At 41.7% G+C, this 26,626-nt stretch overlaps 1 protein-coding gene across 8 annotated transcripts in view; it reads right to left on the bottom strand.

The window, feature by feature from the left end:
- Window positions 1–26,626, bottom strand: part of soga1 (suppressor of glucose, autophagy associated 1) — a 144,103-nt gene that overhangs the window by 34,747 nt on the left and 82,730 nt on the right. For all 8 annotated transcript variants that reach the window (XR_006379430.1, XM_044210313.1, XM_044210312.1 and 5 more), the window contains 2 exons: window positions 11,844–12,011; window positions 1,144–1,297 (listed from right to left, as the gene is read on the bottom strand). Coding sequence is in view for 7 of the 8 variants with exons in the window: in XM_044210313.1 (XP_044066248.1) it covers window positions 1,144–1,297; window positions 11,844–12,011 (322 nt within the window). In the remaining variant the exon portion in view is untranslated. The remainder of the gene's footprint in view (window positions 1–1,143; window positions 1,298–11,843; window positions 12,012–26,626) is intronic.

A 26,626-nucleotide genomic window follows, 5' to 3' on the forward strand; every position in this document is an offset into this window, starting at 1 on the left:
TGTATGACTCTTGGCTTGTCAGTAAAGACTACCTTTTTGAACTTTACTTTGTGTCCTGTGCTTTTCTCTGCATCTGAGTCTCTGCTCTACCAGAACCGTTACTACTCATTATGTTACGCTGAATATGAAGCAGGAGTCAGCAGCCGGTTAGCTTAGCTTAGCACAAAGACTGGAAAAGGGGAAAGAGGTAGCCTGGCTCTGTCCAATGGTAACAAACTCTGCACCACTAAAGCTGTTGTGGTTTTACCTGTTACTTCCTAGAGTCGCCACTTGTTGCCTGGCAACATCACGGTGATGACAGGACTCCAGATACTGCACCTGACCAAGAAATTCTGTTACGTAAACCAAAGAGTAGTTGTTCCTCCTTGTTTCCAGTCTTTGTGCTTTATTAAGCTTACCGGCTGCTGGTGTCATATCTAATGTACAGACATGAGAATTATATTGATATTCTCATCTAACTCTCAGCAAGAAAGTTAATAAGCACATTTCCCTAAATGTCTAACTATTCCTTCAGTAGTATGTATAGGTTTAGCCAATGAAGAGTAAGGCCACATTTTAAATACAGATGCATTTCAACAAAAAGGAGTAAATTTACAAAACAATCTAAAGAATGATTTAACAATGTAGTACAATTTACGAAAGTAACAAGCTGATGAAAACTACTGGTTTGATATCCCAACACACTTTCAGCATACACATTTTCAGTCAACGCTATACTTGTTTCAGTGTATTCTGTTTTGTATTCTGTTGTATTTTTGTAGGTGTGTGAAGTGTATTTTTATTTTGCTTTTATATTACTTTTTATTTTACTTGAACTCAGAATCTTATAAAAGATCAAATGTACCTATAATTCTGAGAAATATTTTCAAACTTTTCAAGTTATCTAAATTAGATAGTTAACCTAACGTACCATCTAAGTTCAAACTAGTTATACAAGAGTCTAGCCATCAAGGTAAGCATTGCTGATCTTCTGAACATCATGATTGCCATGTTCATTATTTAACATCTTAATCCCAATTTTTGCTATACAAGATTTCCAATTACCTTGATTTAAGATTATTTCCACCTCCAGAGGAGCTCACGTATCTGAGAAATTAATCATAGACATGTATAACTGACAGATAAGATGAGTTTAAAAACTACCTTGTGATCCCTTCATGTCATCCATCTCAGCTCTGAGCCCCCTGTTCTCTACTTCCAGCTCCACGATGCGTCGACTCAGCAGATTGGCCTCCTCCTCCACTAGCTTCAGGTGGACTCTGATCTCTGCCTCGCGGGTGTGGGGGGAGTCAGCTACCTAGGGGGGAGTCAAATAAAAACGACATAAGGAGAGGAGAACCACTTCCTTACCTACCTCCCACCTATTCATTTGCACACTTTTAATCAACTGTTGACCTTTAAGACTGTTAACACTAATCATTTAAGTCAAGTCAAACTTTATTTATATAGCACATTTCATACACAGGGCAACACAATGTGCTTCACATAAAGTGACAATACAATCGCAATACAATCATACAAGTCCAAATGCAGAAAATAAATATGCATATCAACAGGTGTTATACAAATAATCAGTGCAGAATATATAGATGTCAAAATATACAAAACACACACACACAAATAAACACTAAGAACTTAGTCATAGACTGTAGTGAAAAGTAAGGTTTTTAACCTGCTTTAAAAAGTGTTCAGAGTAGGGGCCTCTGTCAGGTCCTCAGGCAGTGTTACGGACAGATCAGGCCGGAGACACAAGGAGAATCGTGAGTGCTTTATTTAAACACAAACAACGTGGATTTGGGTATGGTGGGAAAGCTACTGTTCATAAGTCTGGATTAGACGGAGATCTGGAGCGGAGTGGGAAGTCCAGACGAGAAGCTCGACTCGAGCCAGGAGACTGACGTAACTCCCACAGAAGACGAGAGAAACACGGAGACTGGAGCTGGTGTGAACACTCACGGGAGACTGGAGATACACGGAGAATGGAGATACACGGAGACTGGAGTTGGTGTGAACACTCACGGGAGACTGGAGAAACACGGAGACTGGAGCTGGAGTGAACCACACGGAGGACAGAAACACGATGGAGCCAGGGAATAGTTAGGTTTAGACGAGGTGAGTCCAAATTGTTCTTAGGCTACAGGGGAACTAACGTTCTGTCCTTCACCATGAACGAGACCGGACACTGACTGAGGTGAGGAGCTGGGTATATATAGGGAGTAGAGTGGCTGATTATGTGCAGGTGTGCGATGGGTGACAGGTGCTGGGAATTAATAATCAGGTGAGGGAGTGCAGAGTGAAGGGGAGTCTGAAGTGCGAAGTGACAGGACGAGAACAAGACAGACTGTGACAGGCAGGAGGTTCCATCTACTTGGGGCATAGATACAAAAGAAAGCCTCCTCCTGCTTTAGAGTTAGTATGAGGGATGGTTAAAAGACCACTGCCTGTGGACCTGAGAGTACTTGCTGGTTTGTATCTTAACTGAGCATGTCTTTTATATACTGAAATGCAAAGCCATTTAGAGCTTCGTATATAAGTAGCAACATGTTAAAATAAATTCTAGTTCTACAATGTGATGATGAAACAAGAGTGTGATTGGTCTCACTCCTTCTTTAAAGGTGCTATTGATAACATTAATAACATTCAGCCACTAGATGATGCACTCCCCCTCCCCCCTTCCATTCCATTCCAGTAGTTGCCAGTTCATTGCATAACCTGCATATTTCATGGTGGAGTGGAGTGAGACTCAGACTCAAGTGATGAATCTTTCATGAGAGAGTACTGAATTAATTTTGCAACATAGCTATAGATTTAGGTTTTTACTACATTAGGAAATATTTACATTTTAATCCAACCAAGGAGTAAAGTACTTTGTAGGGATGCTATTAAAACACACAGCGCTCAACATTAGACAGCTACAGTAAAAGTTGACCTAACATTAGACAAAGTGTTTTCTTGTTGAAAACAAATCTCATAGCAGGTTATAAAAAAAATAGCTAAATCCCCTCTGATACGCATCTTCATTATTACTTTACATAGTTTGAGGGTACTATAACATTAGGTAACTGGATGCAACCTAATGCTAACATCGCTTCTTAGGGATTTAAGCTGTTATTTTTCTAATTGTGACAATCTAACCAGTGACAACACATTAGTTAAGGTTGTAAGGACTATGGCTGTTGGTAGTTGTTGTCGATTTTGTTTAAATATGCATAATTGTAATTTTATGGGTAACTGTTGTTCGGACGATTAAGCTAAGCTTTCAAATGTCCTTTTAATCGGTAGAGGGTGGGCATCTAAATGTCCAAGCTCACTGAGGCTACATCCACACTAACATGTTTTCATTTTAAAATGCATAACTTTTACGTTTACGCCTAGCGTCCACACTACTCCGGCGGAGACTTTTGAAAATGCTGCTGACCCCGTATTAGTTTGAAGACTCCGGGATTAAGTTTTACTCTGAACGGGCAGAAACTGAGACTTTTGAAAACAATGACGCAAACAGCCACATTCGCTTCCTGATTGGGTTTTATCAATCCCTGATTCGTCACGCCCCTATCACGTGACCCTTTTAGAATACCCTATTTAGCACACTCAATTAGTTTCACAGTAGGCTTAAACATATACCATATTCATACACAATATTCAAGTATTTAGAACATAATTATAACAATTTAAAAACTTAGACCACTTCAACTTCTTAATAAACAACTTTTCAATGTCCTTAATTCCCTTTTAAAGGAAGTGTTCCTTAAGCATGACAAAGTTCAGTTCCTGCGTTGATAATTTCAAGTTTCCTCAGTTGTTAGTTTGGTGAGTTGCAGATCTGTTCTTAGTTGTGAGATCAGTAACTGTGCTGGGTCAGTTTTAGTTCTGGGTGCACCCGATAATAAAAGCAAGAGGAATGCGGGGCTTGTGACAGTCCTATCACACTCCTGTCATGAAAATGAGGTAGTAAAGGAAGATACGTTTTCCTCCTCGGGAATGAGGGATGATGTGGTTCAACGTTGGCTCACCATCTCCTTCGTCAAGGACAGAATCCAGAATCCAAGGTCCCAGGCACTTCAGGGTATCTCAAAAATCTGAATGAATAGAGGACTATTATTTTCAGTCCCCAAGTTTCAACTATCTATGGCCATAATGGATTACCACGTCATCAAAATTGTCAATGCTACTTTAACATCATAGTAGTTAGGTGATGTTAGGAAAAAGATATTTCATACAAGATGCTGTACAGTTTAAAAAACTATTTAATTCATATATCAGTCATGAATCATAATTTTTAATCTTTTAACCATGAATTATGGCTTTTAACATTTTACCAATACAACGTAAACTGTGAACTAATGTATAGTATAGCATTCATTTCTTACACATCTCACATTTTTATAATGAATGTAATATTTAGGGGCATTTTCACATTCTCTCCCTGTGCTTTTAACACTGGCAGTACATAACCAGAACAGCTAGGCTGCAGTGCATAGATTTTAACATCATTCTGCAATAGTGTAAAAATATTCAATTAGCAGCTAAATAAAATAAATTAACAATGTACATTCCTATCACACACCGACTACGGTAGTTAGCTACGCTAGCTTAGCTTAGCCACAATTCACTCACCAAGACATTGCAAAAACCCTGCACACAGGTCCCCGGATCGCCTCGGGCACTATTCTAGTCTGTTCTCCTCTGTGTTGCTTGGTTTCACATACAAATTCATCAACTTCATTTATTTTTTTAGCTTCAACTGAGTTTCCTGCTAGCTGCAGATTCTTTTCTATATCTGCTCCATGGTCTACTCTCATCCGCGGGCATGTATGTAGTGTGGAACTTGCTACCAGTATAGGCGGGAACTTAGTTCCTCCAACAGGTAACTTTCACTCCGCCATCTAACCAATAAGAGACCAAATACAAACAAAGTAAGTCTGACAGGCAGATAGATTAGTAAACTCTTCTCTTTTCTTTTTTTAAATAAACAGAAAATAATACTGAAAATAAAGTACATTTATGTAACATTTTCTCTATTCAGTTATATTAACAAAAATTAAACCTGGGTCACTAATTAGATAACTAGAGGCATAGATATAATTTTTATTTTCTCAGTAGGCTACGTTATTATGTCTACTGACCTTTTAGTTTGATTCCTGGAGGGAAGATGAAGAATGATCAGGCTATGTGATATTGATGGTTGCATGTGGCTTCGATATGTTACTGCTGCGAAAATGAAAATACTGTACTGTGCCATCAAATCTTACAGTAGCCTACTGTTAATGTTTGTTCTTGTTTTGGGCTCCAAAAAGCATAAAAATTTACAGCATTTCCCCATATTTATGAAGAACGGCACTTTACTGTTAGAATTTGGCTGGATTTTTACAGCAATTTGTTAGTGTAGAACCCTATCAAGTTTGTGCCGGTTTATTAGGGTGTATTTGTGCCATTTTTTTGTCACTCACTCTATATTTTTCACACTTTGCTCTTTATTATCCTCACGTTCTACAAGACCTCCTAGCACTAATAATGTTCACATTTCTGACCTAAAAGCTTAATTTTAGAAAAAACTAAATTTCTCAACAAAATATGAATTTGTGGGATCCTCCACTGGCTCTGTGGTTAAACCCTGGTAATGGTCAGCTTGCCTTTTAGATAGCAAAGTTGTGGGTTCGATCCCAGCTCAGGGCAGTCCTCTATGTAACCTTGCTGTTATGGATGACATTGTTTCATTTGTTTATTGTGTACCATCATGCTTTGTGTCTCTATAATAATAATAATAATAATAATTAAAAGTATAAATATGGAAATCATATTTTGCTTAGTGTTTGCTGTGTGACATGTTGGCTCAGTGAATAGCATGGCTGTCCTACAACCCTAAAGTCGCGGGTTAGATCCCATGTGCTGCCATTATTAGTTTTGGTAGATTTTCAATACTATTGAGCTTCCAAGGGGTGCAGAAGTAACATTAAAACATGATATTTCTGCAATTCTGTTGTCTTTAATAAAATTAAACTTGGAACAAAAGATCTCCATGAGAATGTGCATGACATATTGAAGCATGGCACGAATAGCTCGACCTTGTGGCCTTTTGTAGAACACTGCCTTACTACTTATTAACTGCCATATCTCTTTAATGTACTATTCCATGGTAAACAAATTCAGCAAAGTTGTACAGATGGGGATGCTGAAGAAGTCTGGCAGCAGCTTCTTCAACTTTTTGACTTACTTTGTCTTTGATTTTTCCAGTTAACATCAGCTAATACTTCACATCACATCTGGAAATTGAATTAAAAAAAAAATTAAAATTTTTTTTTTATATATTAATATAATAGACGAATATTGACATCAATGCGTTTATGGAAAAAAAAAAACTAGTCCGCAGTGATATTCAATAACTTACAAGGGGATTTGGCCCAATAACATTTTTTTAGAATTGCGGAAAGAGTTTCAAACACCCACATATGGATTAGCGAATAAATTTTAGACAACTTTGATTTAGAGATATGTATCCAATTATCCACTTTAAACCAATTCCATAACAGTATCTCAGATGTTATCTGTACCTTGATTCGTGCCGAGTCTTTCCTGGAAATTAGGGGATTGTACTTCTACCTGATGAGTAGACAGGAGGCCAAATTCTGTTTGAAGTTTAAAGCATTCCTTGAACAAATCTGGGGTGAGAAAGTTCTCATCTGATAATAATGAGTAAAAGCACCATTTTTTCCAAGAGTGCACTGAAGTTGAAATGATAAATCCAATACAAGTGTGGCATTGTCAGATATGACGATGCGTTGGTATTCACAAGAGCGAGGCTCGTCAAGAGCCTGTCAGAATTGCCATGGGTCTGTAATTCCATACTCTGTCATCCCCTCTCTCTCTCCCATCACTTTGCTGTCTCTCTCTACTGTGACTATCAAACAAAGCAACAAAAAAAAGAGGCTGCAGATTTTAAAACTGTAATGGGTTTAGGGGAGACAACAGTTGAAGTCACCCCGAAGAATGAGTGAGTGAGAGTTTAAATCAGGGAGCAGTGAGAAGAATCGATTGAAGAACTGGGCATCCGTGTTGGGGGCGTATACATTGGCTAAGGTTACCTATTTATTATAGAGTTGGCCTGTGACAATAACATAGCACCCATTGTGGTCTGATATAATATAATAGGAGAGGCTGAAATACACGTAGAAAGCAACAAAAGAAGAGAGGAGAAAGACGAGAAAGCACAAAACTACGGGAGAGAGAAGATGTTGCGTTAGTAACATGCACTAATTAGATAAGAATGCATACAGATGTAGAGCGAGAGGGTTAGAGTAAGGGAGAGGAGGAGAGAGGAGCTCAGTGCATCATGGGAAGTCTCCCGGCAGTCTAGGCCTATAGCAGCATAACTAAGCGATGGTTCAGTACTCACCTAAGCCAGCCCTAACTATAAGCTTTATCAGAGAGGAAAGTTAAGCCTACTCTTAAATGTGGAGATGGTGTCTGCCTCCCGAACCCAAACTGGGAGCTGGTTCCACAGGAGTGGAGCTTGATAACTTAAGGCTCTGGCTCCCATTCTACTTTTGGAGACTCTAGGAACCACAAGTAACCCTGCATTCTGGGAGTGCAGTTTTCTAGTGGCATAATAGGGTACTATAAGCTCTTTAAGATATGATGGTGCCTGACCATTAAGGGCTTTGTAGGTGAGGAGAAGGATTTAAAATTCTATTCTGGATTTTAAAGGGAGCCAGTATAGAGAAGCTAAAATGGGAGAAATATGATCTCTTTTCCTAGTTCTTGTCAGTACATGTGGTGCAGCATTTTGGATCAACTGGAGAGGGACTCTCTCCCTGGCTTGAGGGACTTATTGGGGTAGCCTATTGAAATTGCAATAATCCAGCCTAAAAGTAACAAATGCATGGACTAGTTTTTCTGCATCTTTTTGAGACAGGATGTGCCTGATTTTGCAATGTTATTTAGGTGAAAAAAGGCAGTCCTTGAAGTTTGTTTGTTTAAAGTTTATGGAGTGTTTCCTTATAATATTGCCTAAAGGTGAATATAACTGGTTCAAGCACAGAACTTTGTAGAACTCTGTGACTAACTTGGATGTGCATGGATTCATCTTTAACATGTACAAACTGAGATCGATCTGATAGGTAGGATTTAAACCAGCTTAGTGCAGTTCCTTTAATGCCAAATCCACCTTTCAGCAACCCCCCCAAAAAACATCTTTTGCTGCACTACTTTTTGAGGCCACCAGAGGGCACAACAACAGAGCCTAGGAGAGGCCATAGAGAGAAATATATATATCGAGGCCACATTTTACTATATCTTGCGCACAAGATACAATTCGTTCCTACATTTTTGGTTAAGCTAAATAACAACAACATAAGGCTACTTCAAAATCAAAGAATACATTTATTAATCAGAGCACTGACATAAGAACATTTTTTGAATTTATGAACGATTCTCTGTCAAAATCAACCATTGTTCTGAAACAACAGCTAAGTGATAGTCACATGTATCTCGGCCAATAATTTTGTTGTTCTTGCTATTTTTCTATAGATACATAAAGCTTAAAGAGAGGGGGCAAACAATACAACTGAGGGGCTAAGCCCCCTTAAGACTCCTCGTAGCGTGGGGCCTGGATAGTGATCAACAACGAATGTACTGTATCAACAATTCAGTCACTATCATTGCATCTCAATTGATAAATACTGGTTAGTTTACCAGATTAGGATATCAATCACCATGTGTTCGCTATAGTAAAGCCTCATTAACAGCTTATTGGCTTTATGTAGTTACATCATGGTACTTTCTTTAAAATTAGAGGCCTATTTATGCAAGGCATGTTTTGCGCACCCACATATTCTTACACGCAGATGGGGTGAGCTACCGAGTGCACCAACTGTGCACTGACAATTAAGGACTAAACTATAAAATCAACCTTAACTTGGAATCAATTTCTAGCCATGAGCCCGCTATTTATATATGTTATCAAAACTTTTCTAAAACAAACTAGAGTTAAGCTTAATTAAAGAGTCTCTATCCATAGCTATCACCAAGGACAAGTGCCTTAAGCAGGTGGCGGCTGGAGTGAATGACTTGGTCTTGTGCACTGCCAAAATTATTTAATTATTTATTTTGTGTGAACGAATTAACCAAAACGTAGGAATGAATTGTATCGTGTGCACATGAATTAACCAAAAAGGTGGGAACAAACTGTATCTTGTGCCCACAAATTAATCAAAACATAGGAACGAATTGTATCTCGTGCGCACACAATAGCATTTTGAGCACTCAATGTAGTAAAACGTGGTTTCATTATATATAGTTTTTCTTTCTGTGGCCACTCCGGGACCCCGTACACACCCCTTCGCAGGTGAAGATTTAGAGGTCTTGGTAAGTTTCTACCAAACCCTGAACACGCTTTATGAAATCGAAGGCCTCCAAAACACAACAAGGTCTTCCATGCAAAATCGAACGACATAAGCTACATTATAAAGAAATGTCAGTACAGACACAGATCCTGATACACCCATTAATAAGAGAAATATACATTAGCACTGTACAAGCGTTTGAAGTAAACCCCAGATGTGGCATTGCCTTTTGTCTCCATAGTTACGCTATCCAGAAGCAACTTGCCCATTCAACTGGCTCGCCAAGAGAGAAAAAAAAGGCACTTCCAATCATATATCAATTAAATTCTACATTAGTCTTAAAACATTGTAATGTGTAGCAATGAGTCACAATAAGAAACGACTGTGTAAACAACAGCACTGTACAAAACACCAAGCAATTCTCAAGCTCAACTCATTATTGGCAGTCTAGTTGTTAGCATCTCCTAGCACTGGAGAGTTAACATAGCTAACAGACTGAATATGACAAGAATATGATACAGACATAATGACTGACAAGTGTGAGAAGGATACTGTGAACATTAACTCCCTTTGGGCTAGCACTATATGCTCACCACTTAACCATGTAACTAGCCAGTTAGTTAGGTTAGTCCTCTCAGCGGTCTGGATTGCGACGATGAAGAGATTCGACAAACCTGGTGGCCTCAGAGGCAGAACCGAACCACTTCGTCTCGCCATCTTCGTTATACGAAGACTGGCTGGGTACAAGAGAGAGGGCTTCAGTCTAATTCAATGACCACTGTATTCCAAGTTCCCTCTTTTCCACGCCATCACCAAGTCCTTGATCTGGTTACGATGGAAGTGGATAAGAATGGGACACAGCTTCCCTTGTGGCCCAGGCTTAGGCGCAAGACTACGGTGTGACTTGTCTAACTCTGGTGGGGCTGATTTTGCCAAAAAATTTTGTTAGCATCTGAAAGAAGAAGGCTGTAGGGCACTGACCTTCAAAGAACTCTGGTAAACCTACTATGCGGATGTTCTGTCTCCTGCTCCGTCCATCAAGATCAGAGATTTTAGCCTTTAGCCCATCATTGTCCAGTAAAGAACAGGAGGCTTCAAGGGTTTCAATGCATTGATTTATGTTCTCAGCGTTAGATTAGAGACGTTATTTTCAGTCCTTGGCTGGCCACCGTAGCCTGTATTGTGTCCAGTTTTGACTCAAGAGTACTGAAAGAAAGCTTAAACTCAGCCGAAAGTGCAGACCTGTGTTGTTCTAACAGAGAAGAGATGTCAGCCAAATTTATGCTAGCTGCAACCTCTCATCTTTTTTTGTAAATATCAAAGATAACACAAGTAAACACAAAATGCAGTTTTTAAAAGAAGGTTGTTATTATTAAGGGAAAACAAAATCCAAACCCACATGGCCCTGTGTGAAATAGTGATTGCCCCCTAAACCTACTGGTTGGGCCACCCTTAGCAGCAACAATTGCAATCAAGCGTTTGCAATAATGCATTTGTTTTCCCTTAATAATAACAACCTTCACCGCTCGGTTGGTGTGCGCAGTCAAATAGCTGGATCTGATGACTTGGTGGTCCAAGAAGCTTGTTTTTAAGGTTACAAAACCATAAAAATACAATAGATGGCCCTTCTACCCTTTTTATCCAATTTCACCACTCCATTCTGTCATATTAATATATAATAATAACATTGTCAACAGTATTGGAAATTGGATAACAGTCTGGATATTTAAATTCTCTTCATTATTAGACCTACACATGTACCATACTATTTTGTTAAAATTCATTGTTTATTTAGCCTAGATCTGCCCATGTGGGTGGAGGAGAAAGAGCACACTCAGTCTTGATCGCGGGTCGGGTTTGGGTGGTTGATTAATGCATATTTTTGTGGGTCGGGCAGTGCAGATTGGCTTTCATAATGGATCAGGGGGGTGCGGCTAATAAAAAACCCTGACCCATGCATCACTAGTGGTTACACTGTACTTGCTTTTTGATCATCATACAGTACCACACCCTTCTCGAGGTGGGGGTTACATGCTGTTTCGTCTTTGGAGAGTGTTGAGTATGACATCAAGTGAAATTGCTATACTTAAAGTAAATCATATGGCCTACTTTGATCCTGCAGTGTTATTACACTGCACTTGCTTTCTGATCGTTACAAATAATAGTGCAAAAATGATAGATGAATATAAGATATACTGTATCCCTAGCATCACAAAAATCATAAAAAGTTAAGTAAGTGGTCTTGAAGAGGATCCTTTTTTTTCTGTCTCGGTCTTGACTGTCTCTCATTTGGACTCAAACCTCTCTGGACTCAGACTTGACTTGGTCTCTGGTCTTGGACTTGTGTCAGACTCGACAAAGGTGGTCTTGACTACAGCATGGGTAGTTTGCTCATTAATCACGGTAATGACAAAGTAAATTAATGATTAACTTTTTGCTCTTGTATAAATTGGGTCTAAAGCGAATGTCTAGATCTTTCCGTCATCCTTATCCTCCTCTCACCTCCTCCACGGTGAGAGACGCGTTGACATCTCCGTAAAGCGACCTGTACTTGGCCAGCTCCTCCTTCATGGCCTCGCTGTCCTTCACCAGCTTGGTCAGCTTCTTGCACATCAGGGCTGATTCCTCTTTGGCAAAGTGGAGCTGACACTTCAGGTCTGAACTGTCCTCCTGCGGTGACAGGACAGTAAGAGAAGAGAGCACTGACGTGACATTGATACAAAAACTGCTGTATCAGAGAGAGGCTGACATGCAAACAGATCTGTTGTCATGCAAACTAGTGTTTAAATGATCAGTCAATTCATTGACAACTATTTTAATAACTGATTTAGCTTTTTAAGTAATTCATTAAATAAAAAAGCCAAACATCTGTAGGTTCAAGGTTCTTTCAATTTCATTATTTAAGTAATGAATCCTCTTGGGTTTTTTAACTATTTTGTTCAGATTTGCGATGGACAATTAATTAATTAACTGAAAAATAATCAATAGACAATAATGAAAATAGTCGTTTGGTGCTGCCCTAGCCTGAACTGTTTGAGTAAAGTGAAAATGTTGAGAGAGAATGTGAGGTAAACAGAGACAAGAGTACCGCTGATGCTGTGCATTACATTGATTGCAGATTCAACAAGATGGCAATACTCCCACTAAGGCAACCAGCAATTTATATATGATATAAATCAATTCCGTTAAAAGTGAACAAATTAATGATTAAATAATATCCCATTTATATGATTTGCCATAATTCACACACGACTCTTCCCTCAACTTGAACAAAGAGTAGATATGATGTGTCAAATCAGAAAAGTCAACCCTATGGTTAAGTAAAGTCAAGTTTATTTATATAGCCCAATATCAATTCAATTTAATTCAATATATTTATATAGTGCCAATTCATAAGTTATCTCATTGCACTTTTCCTTTAGAGCAGGTCTAGACTGTACTCTTTATAAACTAATCACAAATTTGCCTTAAGGGGCTTTACAATCTGTACAGCATACGACATCCTCTATTCTTAGGCCCTTGATTTGGATAAGGAAAAGGGTTAAGACAACAGACACACAAGGAAAAGAGGGAACTTCAATTAGTCTACCCTGGGAATGAGATTATATAGAGATGGACAGCACCTGACAGGGACGGAAACACACACAGAGAGTAAAAGCTGCAGACAGAAGGATAAATGCATGGGAACAGTACAGACACACACTCAAAAACACACACGCAGGACACTAACTAACTATACACTATAACTTCATGCACAGAGTTGCTCAGCTTGGAATCTACAATTCAATTCAAATCAATTTTATTTATATAGCGCCAATTCATAACAGAGGTTATCTCTTTGCACTTTTCCTATAGAGCTGGTCTAGACCGTACTCTTCATAATATTATTTACAGAGACCCAACAAATCCCACCACGAGCAAGCACTTGGCGACAGTGGCAAGAAAAAACTTCCTTTTAACAGGCAGAAACCTTGGACAGAACCAGACTCGATGGTGGGCAGCTATCCGGGGTGGGGGAGAGGGAAGCACAATGCAAAAACCACCTAGGATTTTAAAATGGTTAATAATGTAATGGTAATGGTAATAAAGTAATAATAATAGGAATGATAGTTATAGGAATAATAAGGAACACGGGGGCAGCAGGTGGCCCACAACCACAGATCCTGTCTCTGCAGCTCCAGAGGTAGAAATACCTGCTGAAAGTGACAGAATCAGAAATACTTTATTTTTCAGAATGAGAAATACTTTATTGATCCCCGTAGGGAAACTCTTTGTTACAGTAGCTCGTCTTTACGTCAGTGCACACAGGAGAAAGTACTAGAAAACGATATGATACACTATAAACACTATAAAACAGGTCAGAAATAAATTAAGTATCATGTCGGTATAAGTATAAGATAAACTAAGTGTCAAGTACCAAGTGGGTTTACTGGTTGATGATGAAAGTACAGTCTAAAATACAATGTAACTAATTATGTAATAAATAATATTAATAAGCGGAGGTGCATGTACTGTCGAAGAGTAATTGAGGTATATAGTATCAATAGCGCATATAGTAGCAATAAATAAGAAAAAACTAACAAGGGAAAACTAATATTGCACGGAAGTAGTACACAGAATATTGCACAATTATTATTAATTATGGCGGAGATGTAATGATCAATGTCCAGTTTAGTGACCTAGGGTCAAACAGACTAACCCTTAGAGGGAGGAGTTAAATAGTTTGATGGCCACAGGCAGGAATGACTTCCTGTGGCGCTCTGTGGTGCTTTTTGGTGGGATGAGTCTTCCGCTGAAGGTGCTCCTTTGCTTGACCAGCACGTCATGGAGCGGGTGGGAGACACTGTCCAAGATGGCATGTATTGGCCAGCATCCTCCTCTCTGACACCACTGCCAGAGAGTCCAGCTCCACCCCCACAATGTCACTGGCCTTGCGGATCAGTTTATTGAGTCTGTTGGCGTCCGCTACCTTTAGCATGCAACAGCATACAGGATAGCACTGGCCACCACAGACTCATAGAACATCTTCAGCATGGTCCGGCAGATGTTGAAGGACCTCAGCCTCCTCAGAAAATAGAGGCGGCTCTGGCCCTTCCTGTAAACAGCCTGAGTGGTCTTGGTCCAGTCCAGTTTGTTATGTAAGTGTACTCCCAGGTACTTGTAGTCCTCCACAATGTCCACACTGACCCCCTGGATGGAAACCGGGGTCACTGGTGCCTTGGCCCTCCGTAGATCTACAACCAGCTCCTTTGACTTTGTCGCATTGAGCTGCAGATGGTTCTGCTCGCACCATGAAACAAAGTTACCCACCACAGCCCTGTACTCCGTCTCATCACCACCGCTGATACATCCCACCACAGCAGAGTCATCAGAAAACTTCTGAAGGTGGCATGACTCTGTGTGGTAGAAGGAAAGAGGAGAGAAACGAGAAAGCACAAATCTACGGGAGAGAAAATATGTCGAGTTAGTAACATGTAGTATTGGGATAAAAATGCATACAGATGGAGAGGGAGAAGAGGAGAGAGGAAAGAGGTGCATCATGGGAAGTCTCCCAGCAGTGTAGGCCTATAGCACCATAACTAAGGGATGGTTCAGGACTTACCCAAGCCAGCCCTAACTATAAGCTTTATCAAAGAGGGACATCTTAAGCCTACTCTTAAATGTGGAGATGGTGTCTGCCTCCCGAAGCCAAACTGGGAACTGATTCCACAGGAGAGGAGATTGATAACTGTAGGCTCTGGCTCCCATTCTACTTTTGGAGACTCTAGGAACCACAAGTAACCCTGCATTCTGGGAGCACAGTGTTCAAGTGAGGTAATAAGGTATTATGAGCTCTTTAAGATATGATGGTGCCTGACCATTAAGAGCTTTGTAGGTGAGGAGAAAGATTTTAAATTCTATTCTGGATTTTATAGGGAGCCAGTGCAGAGAAGTTAATATTCGAGAAATATGATCTCTTTTCCTAGTTCTTGTCAGTACAGGTGCTGCAGCATTCTGGATCAACTGGAGAGTCTTAAGGGACTTGATAATAAGGAATTGCAATGGTCCAACATAGAAGTAACAAGAGAGGAGACAAGACAGGATGTGCCTTATTTTTACAATGTTACATAGGTGAAAGAAGGCAGTCCTTGAAGTTTGTTTCATGTGGGAGTTAAAGGATACATCCTGATCAAAGATAACTCTGAGATTCCTTACGGTGGTGGTGGAGGTCAGGGCAATGCCATCTAGAGCAACTATATCTTTAGATAATGTGTCTTGGAGGTGTTTGGGGCCAAGTACAATAACTTCAGTTTCAGAAAATTGCAGGTCATCCAAGTTTTTATGCCCTTAAGGCATCCTTGAAGTTTAGCTAACTGGTTACTTTCATCCGGCTTGATCAATTGATATAATTGGGTATCATCCGCATAACGGTAAAGAAGTGCTAACTATGGGTAAAACCTAGTTGGAATGGGGTCTAAGACACAGTTTGATGGCTTAGATGAATTAATTGTTGAAGTTAGTTGAAGAAGGTCGATAGGAGCAAAGCAGTCAAAATATATATTAGGTTTTACAGTTGTTTCTAAGATTCCTGTGTTTGAAGATAAATTGGTACCAGTTGAGGGCAGGCGATGAATTTTTTCTCTAATAATTAAAATTGTATTATTAAAGAAGCTCATGAAGTTGTTACTACTGAGGGCTATAGAAATACATGGCTCAATAGAGCTGTGATTCTCTGTCAGCCTGGATACAGTGCTGAAAACAAACCTGGGGTTGTTTTTATTTTCCTCTATTAATGATGAGTAGTAGGCTGCTCTGGCATTACGGACGGCTTTCCTGTACTGTATGTTTTAAGACTATCTTGCCAGACTAAACAACATTCTTCCAGGTTGTTTGCCATTTCCTTTCAAGTTTTCGCAATGTTTGCTTTAATTGGCGGGATTGGTGGTTATACCATGGAGCTAACCTTCCTCTTCCCAAGATCCAAGAGCCAGAGGGATGAACTACCATGATTCCATTTCCTCAGTAAAGGAAATGTATGTGCATGTGTGCTGTCTTTATCAGTAGCTGAAATGTATGTGCTCAGTTACAGAGGGGGTATAAAATAGAGATAGCAAATCATAAGCAAACATGTCTCTGCCTATAATGGAAGGAAAACAGCATATAACTAGGTATAGGTAAAGGGTACAGCACAAGTGCATAGGTACAATTCAACTAAGCACAAAAGAATACCAGGGAATACCCTGGATGGCATTGCTGTGGCCTCCAGCACCACCGTAAAGAATCTCAGAGTTATCTTTGATCAGGATTTGTCCTTTAACTCCCACATAACACAAACTTAAAGGACTTTTTTTCACCTACGTAACATTGCAAAAATCAAGCACATCCTGTCTCAAAATGATGCAGATAAACTAGTCCATGCATTTGTTACTCCTAGGCTGGATTATTGCAATTCTTATTATCAGGCTGCCCAAATAAGACCCTTAAGACACTCTAGTTGATCCAGAATGCTGCGGCGTGTGTACTGACAAGAACCAGGAGAAGAGATCATATTTCTCAAATATTAACTTCTCTGCACTGGCTCCCTGAAAAATCCAGAATAGAATTTTAAATCCTTCTCCTCACCTACAAAGCTCTTAATGGTCAGGCACCATCGTATCTTAAAGAGCTCATAGTACCTTATTACCCCACTAGAAAACTGCGCTCCCAGAATGCAGGGTTCCTAGAGTCTCCAAAGTAGAATGGGAGCCAGAGTCTTCAGTTATCAAGCTCCTCTCCTGTGGAATCAGATCCCAGTTTGGGTTCAGGAGGCAGACACTATCTCCACATTTAAGAGTAGACTTAAGACTTCCTCTTTGATAAAGCTTATAGTTAAAGCTGGCTCAAGAAGCCCTGAACCATCCCTTAGTTGTGCTGCTATAGGCCCAAACTACCGAGAGACGTCCCATGATGCACCTCTCTCCTCCTCTCCCTCTCCATCTGTATGCATTCTTATACCATTAATGCATGAACACTAACTCGACATCTTCTCTGTCCCGTAGTTTTGTGCTTTCTCGTTTCTCTCCTCCTCCTCTCACTTTCAGCAGGTATTTCTGCCTCCAGAGCTGCAGGGTCGGGATCTATGACTGCGGGCCTCCTACTACTATTGTTATCATTATTATTCCTATCATTATTATTACTAGTATTATTTAATTAATATTAATATTACCACTACCATTACATTATACACATTCTATGTGGAATTTGCACTGTGCAGGTCTAGACCTGCTCTACATGAAAAGTGCAATGAGAAGTGCACATGAGCCAACGTGCAGGACAACCGATGTCCCCACTGAGATCTGGAGGAGGACACACTGAAGATGCAGAGGTGGAACGAAGCGGCGAGGGAAGAAAGACGGGTCCAGACAAAAGAGACTTAAGAACAAGAGATTTAAACTGCGTCTGCCTTCTGTCGTCATGGGCAATGTGAGATCACTGGCGAATAAAATGAACGTGCTAACAGCATTAGCCCGGAGTCAGAAGGAGTTCCATGAATGTAGTTTTATGTGCTTCTCAGAGACATGGCTACACCAGGATATCCAGGATCATAACGTTTCCATCGACGTCTTTCAGACTGTTCGGGCCGATAGGGATCACACCGGGAGTGGTAAGAGGAAAGGCGGTGGGCTTGCTGTTCTGGTCAACAACAGATGGTGTAACCCTGGTCACGTTACTATCAAGTACAGTATCTGTAGCCCGGACAATGAACTGTTAGCTGTGGGACTCCGGCCATATTATCTGCCACGTGAATTCTCACATGCCATTGTTGTGGCTGTTTACATCCCCCCCTCTGCTAACCCGGCATCGGCATGCAACGCCATTCACGCTGCCATAGCACAACTCCAGACTCAACACCCGAGTGCACTCATATTAATGTCCATTAATCTCCAATCATCTATGTAAGTGTTTCAACAACACTAATTTCACCCAGTATGTGAGTTGTCCTACTAGAGAGGAGAGGACACTGGACCTGCTGTATGCTAACGTTAAGGATGCATACAGCTCTTCCACCCTCCCCCACTTGGGTAGATCAGACCACAACCTGGTTCACCTCAAACCCTGCTATGTGCCTCTGGTTAAAAGGCAGCCTGCAACCACAAGGACAGTGAGGAGATGGTCAGAGGAGGCCTATGAGACACTTCAGGGATGTTTTGAGATGACAAACTGGGATGCACTCTGTGAGCCTCATGGAGAGGACATTGATGGGCTTACTGAGTGCATCACTGGCTACATTAACTTCTGTGTGGACTGCAATGTTCCAACTAAGATGGTCCATTATTATCCAAATAACAAACCGTGGGTAACAAAGGACATCAAAGACATCCTGAATGCCAAGAGGAGGGCCTTTACCGATGGTAATAGGGAGAAGGTGAGGGCAATCCAGGCTGACCTGAAGGTGAAGATCAGGGAGGCCAAGGAAAAGTACAGGAGTAAGCTGGAGTGGAAACTCCAGCAGAACAACATGAGAGATCTGGAGCGGCATGAAGACCATCACTGGCTTCAGACCGACTGGCAGCAGAGGAGTTGAAGATAGTTTGGACAGGGCCAATGAACTTAATCTGTTCTTTAACTGATTCGACACACCAGCTCCTGCTCATCCCCCCTCTAACTCAGCTGCTGTCTGCCCTCAGACCCTCAGTGGACTGAGTCCACTGCTCCCCCCTCCTCCATCTTTCTGGGAGAGTCCTACTCCCCCCTCAACTGGCTCTCAGGATAACAGCCCTCTTCAGACTGACGACTCCCCCCCGCTCGATGGTGTTTGAACTGGGGTGCTAAAAGCCTGTTCCCCCCAGCTATGTGGAGTCCTTCAACATGAGTCTTCAAAGGGTCCCTGTTCTTGCCTTGTTCCTGTGCCGAAGACACCGCGTCCCAGTGGCTCCAAGGACTACAGACCGGTGGCACTGACCTCCCACATAATGAAGACCCTGGAGAGACTGGTGCTGGAACAGCTGCGGCCCATGGTCAGACCCCTCCTGGGCCCCCTTCAGTTTGCCTACCAGCCCCGGCTGGGAGTTGAGGACGTCATCATCTTCCTGCTGAACAGCATCTACACCTGCCTGGACAAGCCGGCAAACACGGTGAGGATCATGTTTTTAGTTTTTTCTTCTCCAGTGCTTTCAACACCATCCGGCCAGCACTGCTGGGTGAAAAGCTAGCAGCAATTTATGTGGATGCCCCCCTCGTGTTCTGGATTGTTGACTACCTGACTGGTAGACCCCAGCCTGTGCGTCTGCAGCACTGTGTGTCGGACAGCGTGGTCAGCAACACTGGGGCCCCTCAGGGGACTGTCCTCTCTCCCTTCCACTTCACCATCTACACTACAGACTTCAGCTACCACACAGAGTCCTGCCACCTTCAGAAGTTTTCTGATGACTCTGACTCTGCTGTGGTTGGATGTATCAGCGGTGGTTATGAGACTGAGTACAGGGCTGTGGTGGGTAACTTTGTCTCATGGTGTGAGCAGAACTATCTGCAGCTCAATGCAACAAAGTCTTAGGAGCTGGTTGTAGATCTACAAAGGGCAAAGGCACCAGTGACCCCAGTTTCCATCTAGGGGGTCAGTGTGGACATTGTAGAGGATTACAAGTACCTGGGAGTACACATCAACAATAAACTGGACTGGGCTAAGAACACTCAAGCTCTTTACAGGAAGGGCAAGAGCCACCTCTATTTTCTGCCGTACAATGCTGAGGATGTTTTATGAGTCTGTGGTGGCCAGTGCTATCCTGTATGCTGTTGCATGCTGGGGCAGCAGGTTGAGGGTAGCGAACGTTAACAGGCTCAACAAACTGATCCGTAAATGGTAAAAGGGTTGGGTTGATCTTTGTATTCACATATGTGTTAACAGCAAATGTGTGGAACCTCTCCATGTGTGTGGCTGTGGCTTGATGGTGACATTGAATGTAAAATTGTCATCTTCCACGCACGATTGCGCACCAAGTGCTCTCTCAGTTGGGAGTTGGTCTCAGTCCAGATTGAGTTCTTTCACCTCTTTAGCTCTGCTTCAGGAATTGAGGACAGCACCCTGTGGCTGTTGGTTATCCATTTGGAGAGGTGGAAACCTCCCCTCAGACATGCAGCTGTGAGCTCTTTGATGAACAGTACCGCTTTATCCTCCATAGACACAGACTTTAAGCAGTCATCAACATAAATATTCTTCAAGACTGTGTCAATCACTTCAGGTCTGAAGTGTTTCCTGTTATCCTCAGCTGTCCTTCTGAGTGCATAGTTTGCGCAGCTGGGTGATGACGCAGCACCAAAAAGGTGCACAATCATACGGTATACGGTAATCATGAGGAATAAGACTTCCTCCACAGGAACCTCAGAAAATCAATATCCTTTTTAGAAACCTTCACTTGGTGAAATACTGCTTTCACCAACTCCTCCAATGCATGCTTGCCCTTTAGTGCAGCTAGTTTTAAAGCAGCCTTCTCTGCTTCTGCACAGATGTGAGCAGAGGAGGTGGACGACACACTTGAGTGTGCACTCCCTTTAGACCTGCTGGAAACTACAGAAGCACTGTCACCACGAGCAACGTAATCATCAGTCCTGGTTGTGGAACCAGAAAGCCATTTAGTCAGAACAACAATAAAGTCATCAATACTATTTTAAATTGTAACCAAGTTTCACTCCCGCATTTGTCATCTTCCTCGTTTAACAATGTTTGATAGTACAGGTGTGCTTCTTTAAAACCTTCCAAAACTTTAAACTCCCTAGGTGACGTCTTAACTTGCTGGACGAGCAACTTGCAGGGGTTACACTATACTCAAAAGCCATTAATAAATACACACCAAACAAACAATACAAAATGGCCAATATATAAATTAAGGAATAGGAATAAATACAAACTAAGGAATTGGCTCCTACACTCCAGAAAACACACACATTAGTGGTTTTCCTCAGACATCATCCAGAATTTGAAATGAATATTTACTAACTCACCTGCATACAAAATACAGAAATGTAAAACTAAAAGCAGTTCACAAATGACTGAGCAAATTACTATTACATTACATACAGTAGTGGAAGCAGTATTATAGGTACTTTAAACTTAGTCACGTGAAATGCAGGTCACGTGACATGTAGGTCATGTGACGTGTAACGAATCTTAACACTTTAAAGTCAAGGTTAACTTTTGGTTTCACACAGGACACGATACAGACACCTATGGGTACCTTGTGCATGTTTATATGACACCGAGGGGCGTGACAAAACATCTGTATTTTAAGGACACTGTAACATGTTGACACTCTTTATATTTACTTTTTGACATAACAGACATGCACATGCACACGATTTGCTGATTTATTTGCAAAAATAAATTTAAAAAATCTTTACTTAATAGAGTATAATATTAATGTAATATTTTGTGATCACACTTGAGTGTTACAGACTGGGAATATTGTCTGGTGTATATGTGGCATGCATCTAATCAGGAGATGATGACTCATTTCATCACAAATAGATACAGGTGTATGTTCAGTTCTTTACCTTTACCTGAGGAAGACCATCTGTGGTTGAAATAATTCCAGTCATATTGACATCAGTGTTTGTTTGTTTTTAATTTCTTAAGTTACTTGGTACTCAAGTGTTTTTCCAGTAAAAACTTTTGTACTCTAAGTCAAACAATTATTTTAATGACTACTTTTGCTTCTGCTTGAGTGCAGTTTTTGGCTACTCTACCCACCTCTGGGTCCAGTCTCAGCACTTTGATCAACAATCATTTCCACCAGCAACAGGCAGCTGTTTTCAGCAAACAAGCACTAATAAACCCACTGTATTCTACCTGCCCAGCAGTTAGTAATTATCAATTAGTAGAGACAGTGTAACACTTAGCCAAATAGCCAGGAGTTGGTGGAGACTAAAGCAGAGCTAAAAGGAGAGTGAATATTGGACTTTGTCAGGTGGACAGAAACACAACTCAAAATGCTAATGTTGCTCCGTGTCTGCTGGATTTGCAAGTAGACAACTGTTTGCTAACACATTTTGCAAAACAACTTTAGAAGGTAATAATATGTCAGGTCTGTGTTTGTGTCAGCTTGTTGTGCGCAGACTTCACACACCATTACCGGGAATGTTTCTTTCCAACATGCGTTCACTGTGCAACAAACTGGATGAACTTCAGCTACTGGTGGGGAAAAACTGAGACTTTTCTTCATCTTCCATTTTTTGCTTCACAGAGACGTGGCTGTGTGGATCAATACCGGACTCTGCGCTGCAGCTAGCAGGCTTACAACTTTTCAGAGCGGATCGTGACACAGAACTTTCCGGGCAAAACGAAAGGTGGAGGTATCTGTTTTTATACTACCAGTGACTGGTGTAATGATGTGTCAGATGACCTGATTCCAGCATATAGGCAGAAATTAAAGCTGTCTAAACCTGTGATGACATCAAAGCAGTAGAACAATGAAGCTATAGAGGACCTTCAGGAGTGCTTGGACTGCACTGACTGGGATGTTTTCAGGACTGCTACCAGGGTGAATTACAATGACATTCCCTGGTTCACAGCCAAACTCAGACAGCTAAGGTTGCAAAAGGAAGAAGAGTGACTCCATCCACCAGCTCCAGCTCCACATCTGCCCATCTCAGAGGCCCCCTCCCCCCCTTCCATAGTGACGACTCTCTCCATCCTGGAGAGGGACGTTAACAGGCTTTTCAAGAGGTAGAATCCCTTCAAAGCAGCCGGCTCAGACTCTCCATCCACCTTGAAGCTCTGTGCTGATCAGCTGTCTCCAGTGTTCACAGACATGTTTAACAACTCACTGATGATATGTCATGTGCCAGCCTGCTTCAAAACATCCACCATTATCCCCGTCCTCAAAAAAACAAAAGCATTGCCCTGCCCTCTGTGTTAATGAAGTAATTTGACCGCCTTGTGCTGTCCTACCTCAATGCCATCACAGACCCAATCCTGGACCCCCTGTAGTTTGGCTACAGATCCAACATCCTCCAGAAACTGGACTCCTCAGGAACCTATGCCAGGATCTTGTTTGTGAACAAGCTCTCCCATCTGAGTGTGCCTGACTCCACCTGCAGGTGGATCACAGACTCCTGTCTGACAGGGGGTAGCATGTGGAGCTGGGAAAACATGTCCTTGACTCCCGAGCCATCAGCACCAGATCCCCCAAGGCTGCCCTCTACTCTTCTCCATGTGCACAAATAGCTACATCTCTAGTCATCAGTCCATCAAACTCCTGAAGTTTGCATGACACCACCCTCACTGGGCTCATCTCTGGTGGGGATGAGTCCACCTACACGTGGGAAATTGACCATCTGGTGACCTGGTGCAGTCAGAACAACTTGGAGCTCAATGCTCTAAACACAGTGGAGATGATAGTAAAATACAGAAAGAACCCAGCCCCACCCACCCCCATCACCCTGCATGACTCCCTAGTTGACACTGTGGAGTCCTTCCACTTTCTGGGCATCAGCATCACTCAAGATCTCAAGTAGGAGCTGAACATCAGCTGCTACTGCCATCATTGAGTCCATCTTCACCTCCTTCATCACCATCTATTACGCTGGTGCTATTGCAAAGGACAACAGCAGACTGCAGCGTATCATTCGCTCCACAGAGAAGGTGATTGGTTGCAATCTGCCATCCCTCCAGGACTTGTACTCCTCCAGGACTCTCAAAGCGTGCAGGAAAGATTGTGGCTACACACCTGACGTTACATTAACGCACATCTTTTGGATTCTATCTTGCACACTGCAAATATTCTTTAAATTTAATAATGTGAACTTTCACACATTCCCTCGACAATATTTTGCACATTCCTGCATAAGACTGTACAGTTCTTTCATTTAAATAACAGTCATATTGAACATATTGTTTTGATTGTTTTTATAATATTTTCTAATATTTTCTTGTCAATTTTACATTATATATTCATGCCTCTTGACTTGATTTCATTTTCTTTATATTTTACTTACTATAGTAATTGTTATGCACCAATATACTTAATATATAATTGTATTCCCAAACTCAGTTGTAACTACTGCTGACCTGAGGTGACCCTGTGCACCAATTCCTCAGAAGCAGCTCTTTGGCTGTATTTGTTTTACAGCCTGTGGAGTGTTTCCAACCACATTAAGCGAGGCGAGAGCCAGCAAATTTACACCCATTTATGGTATGTGGCTTGGAGAGGAAGCCTGTACTTGTGTTAGCAGCTGGGCATAGATGGTGGTGAGAGAAAGACCTTCACTGCAAACACCTTCTGTGGTGATATGTTGTTTTTAATCTGTATGTACTCTGTTGTTCTGTAAAACCTGAGCTCATACATTCCAACTCCTTTAGGGTCTTTTGCACAGAGGGGAAAAAAGTTCTTTCAGCAGTATTTGAACTCTTTACTGATATTAGTTAGGAGACCTTGGAAAAGTTAAGTTAAGGGAAAACTAATTAACTTTTTGGGTGTCTTTGGAAGAACAGAGGAAGAATGAAGAGCAGGTAGAGCTATAAAGTGTGTTGTTGAGACAAACAAAAACTGGGTATGCAAGGATTAGTACAAATACCTGTAGGACAAGATGAAGGGGAGAAAAGAGACAGAGATGATGTAGAGATGAGAGGGAATACAGGAACTGCTGATCTATCTGCTTCAAAGTGCTTGTTTGGACAGATAGAGTGTGATCCCCAGAGGAAATGTGTCACAAACGACAGAGATAGACACAGACAGCACAGTCATGAGCTGTGAGGCAGGATCAACATGCAAGATTTCCAACATGACAATTGTGGTTGGTGGCCCCAGACGACCTTAACATGTCTAGTCTGAAATCAATTTGTGTTTGAAATAATAAAATAAAAGAATAAAACAGCTGTTTCAGGGAGGATTCACAATAAAAGGTGATAATTAACAGTGTATTTACTTAAATTAGAGTGTCACTCTCCGGAAGCAGCAGGTTTGCAGGTTTCCATCCATCCAACAGATGCCCTTGGACTTTCCCTCCCTTCCCCATCACCTGACTGCCCCAATCATATTCACACCTGTTGCTACTTCCCTCATCTGCTCTACAGTTGCCTGGCCTTCCCCACCCACCTCCTTCCCTGCATCTCATTGCCTCATCAGTCACTCACTACATATACCGGTTCACTTCCTTTGTTCCCTTGTCAGTTCAAAGTCATCCAGTCACCTCTCCATTTGCGCCGCTAAATTCATGCTCTTTGTGTTTTATTTTACACGTTTTAGTTGTAGTTTTGTGAATACTACTGGACAATGACTTCAAGTCACTCATTAGGATACAAAAATGGTCAACTCACTGCTTTTCAAACACTTCTCTGTCACCGTCTGTGCTACCTGGCCAATGGAAATTTTCAAATGTAAGCACCGAGAGAAGCGTGGAGGGGGGACCATCTCTGCCCTGTATCCTGCTCTCCAATGTTCAGGCGTTGGATAATAAACTGGACAACCTCCATGCCCATATCAGTTTCCAAAGAGATATCAGGAACTGTAATGTCTTTAGTTTCACCAAACTTGGCTAAATCCTGGTATAACGGACAATTTAACCATGTGACTCTTTCTGTATATCGATCCGAAAGAACAGAGGACTCCAGTAAGAAAAAAGGGGGATTTGACAATCAAATGCAGACCGCACTTTCTACCAAGGGAATTTACATCGGCTATTATCACAGAGCTATGTGAGATTGCTGTTCATTGACTATGGTTCAGCATTTAACACCATAGTCCTCTCCAGGCTCGTCACAAAGCTGACGGGCAGACCCCAGGTGGTGAGGGTGGGTACACACACCTCATCCACCTTCATCCTTAACACTGGTGCCCCCCAGGGCTGCGTTTTGAGCCTCCTGCTGTACTCCTGGTACACACACGACTGTATAGCCACTTTCGACTCTAACACCATCGTCAAGTTTGCTGATGACATGAAAAGGCCTATCTGAAGGAGGTAGAGGGCCTGACCTGCTGGTGTCAGAACATCACTGTCTGGTACGGGAACAACACAGAACAGGACCACAATGCCCTGCAAAGAGTGGTTCATTTAGCTGAACGTATCAAAAGCGGTGCTCTACCCTGCCTAAAGGACATTTACACTAGGCAGTGTAAGACTAAGGCTGGGCAAATTATTAAGAATCTCAATCACCCGGATAACAGCCTTTTCTCTCTGCTGTTTTTGAGAAGAAGGTACCAGATACACCAGGCCAGCACTGAGAGGCTCAGGAAGAGCTTTTACCCTCAGGTCCTGCCCATCCTCCAGAGCTGCTCCATCTATGTTGCCAGCATCCAGGCCGTTGTCCAGACCTGCTCCGCCCATTGGTTCAT

This window comes from Siniperca chuatsi, linkage group LG10 (assembly GCF_020085105.1).
Source record: "Siniperca chuatsi isolate FFG_IHB_CAS linkage group LG10, ASM2008510v1, whole genome shotgun sequence".
Taxonomy (NCBI): Eukaryota; Metazoa; Chordata; class Actinopteri; order Centrarchiformes; family Sinipercidae; genus Siniperca; species Siniperca chuatsi.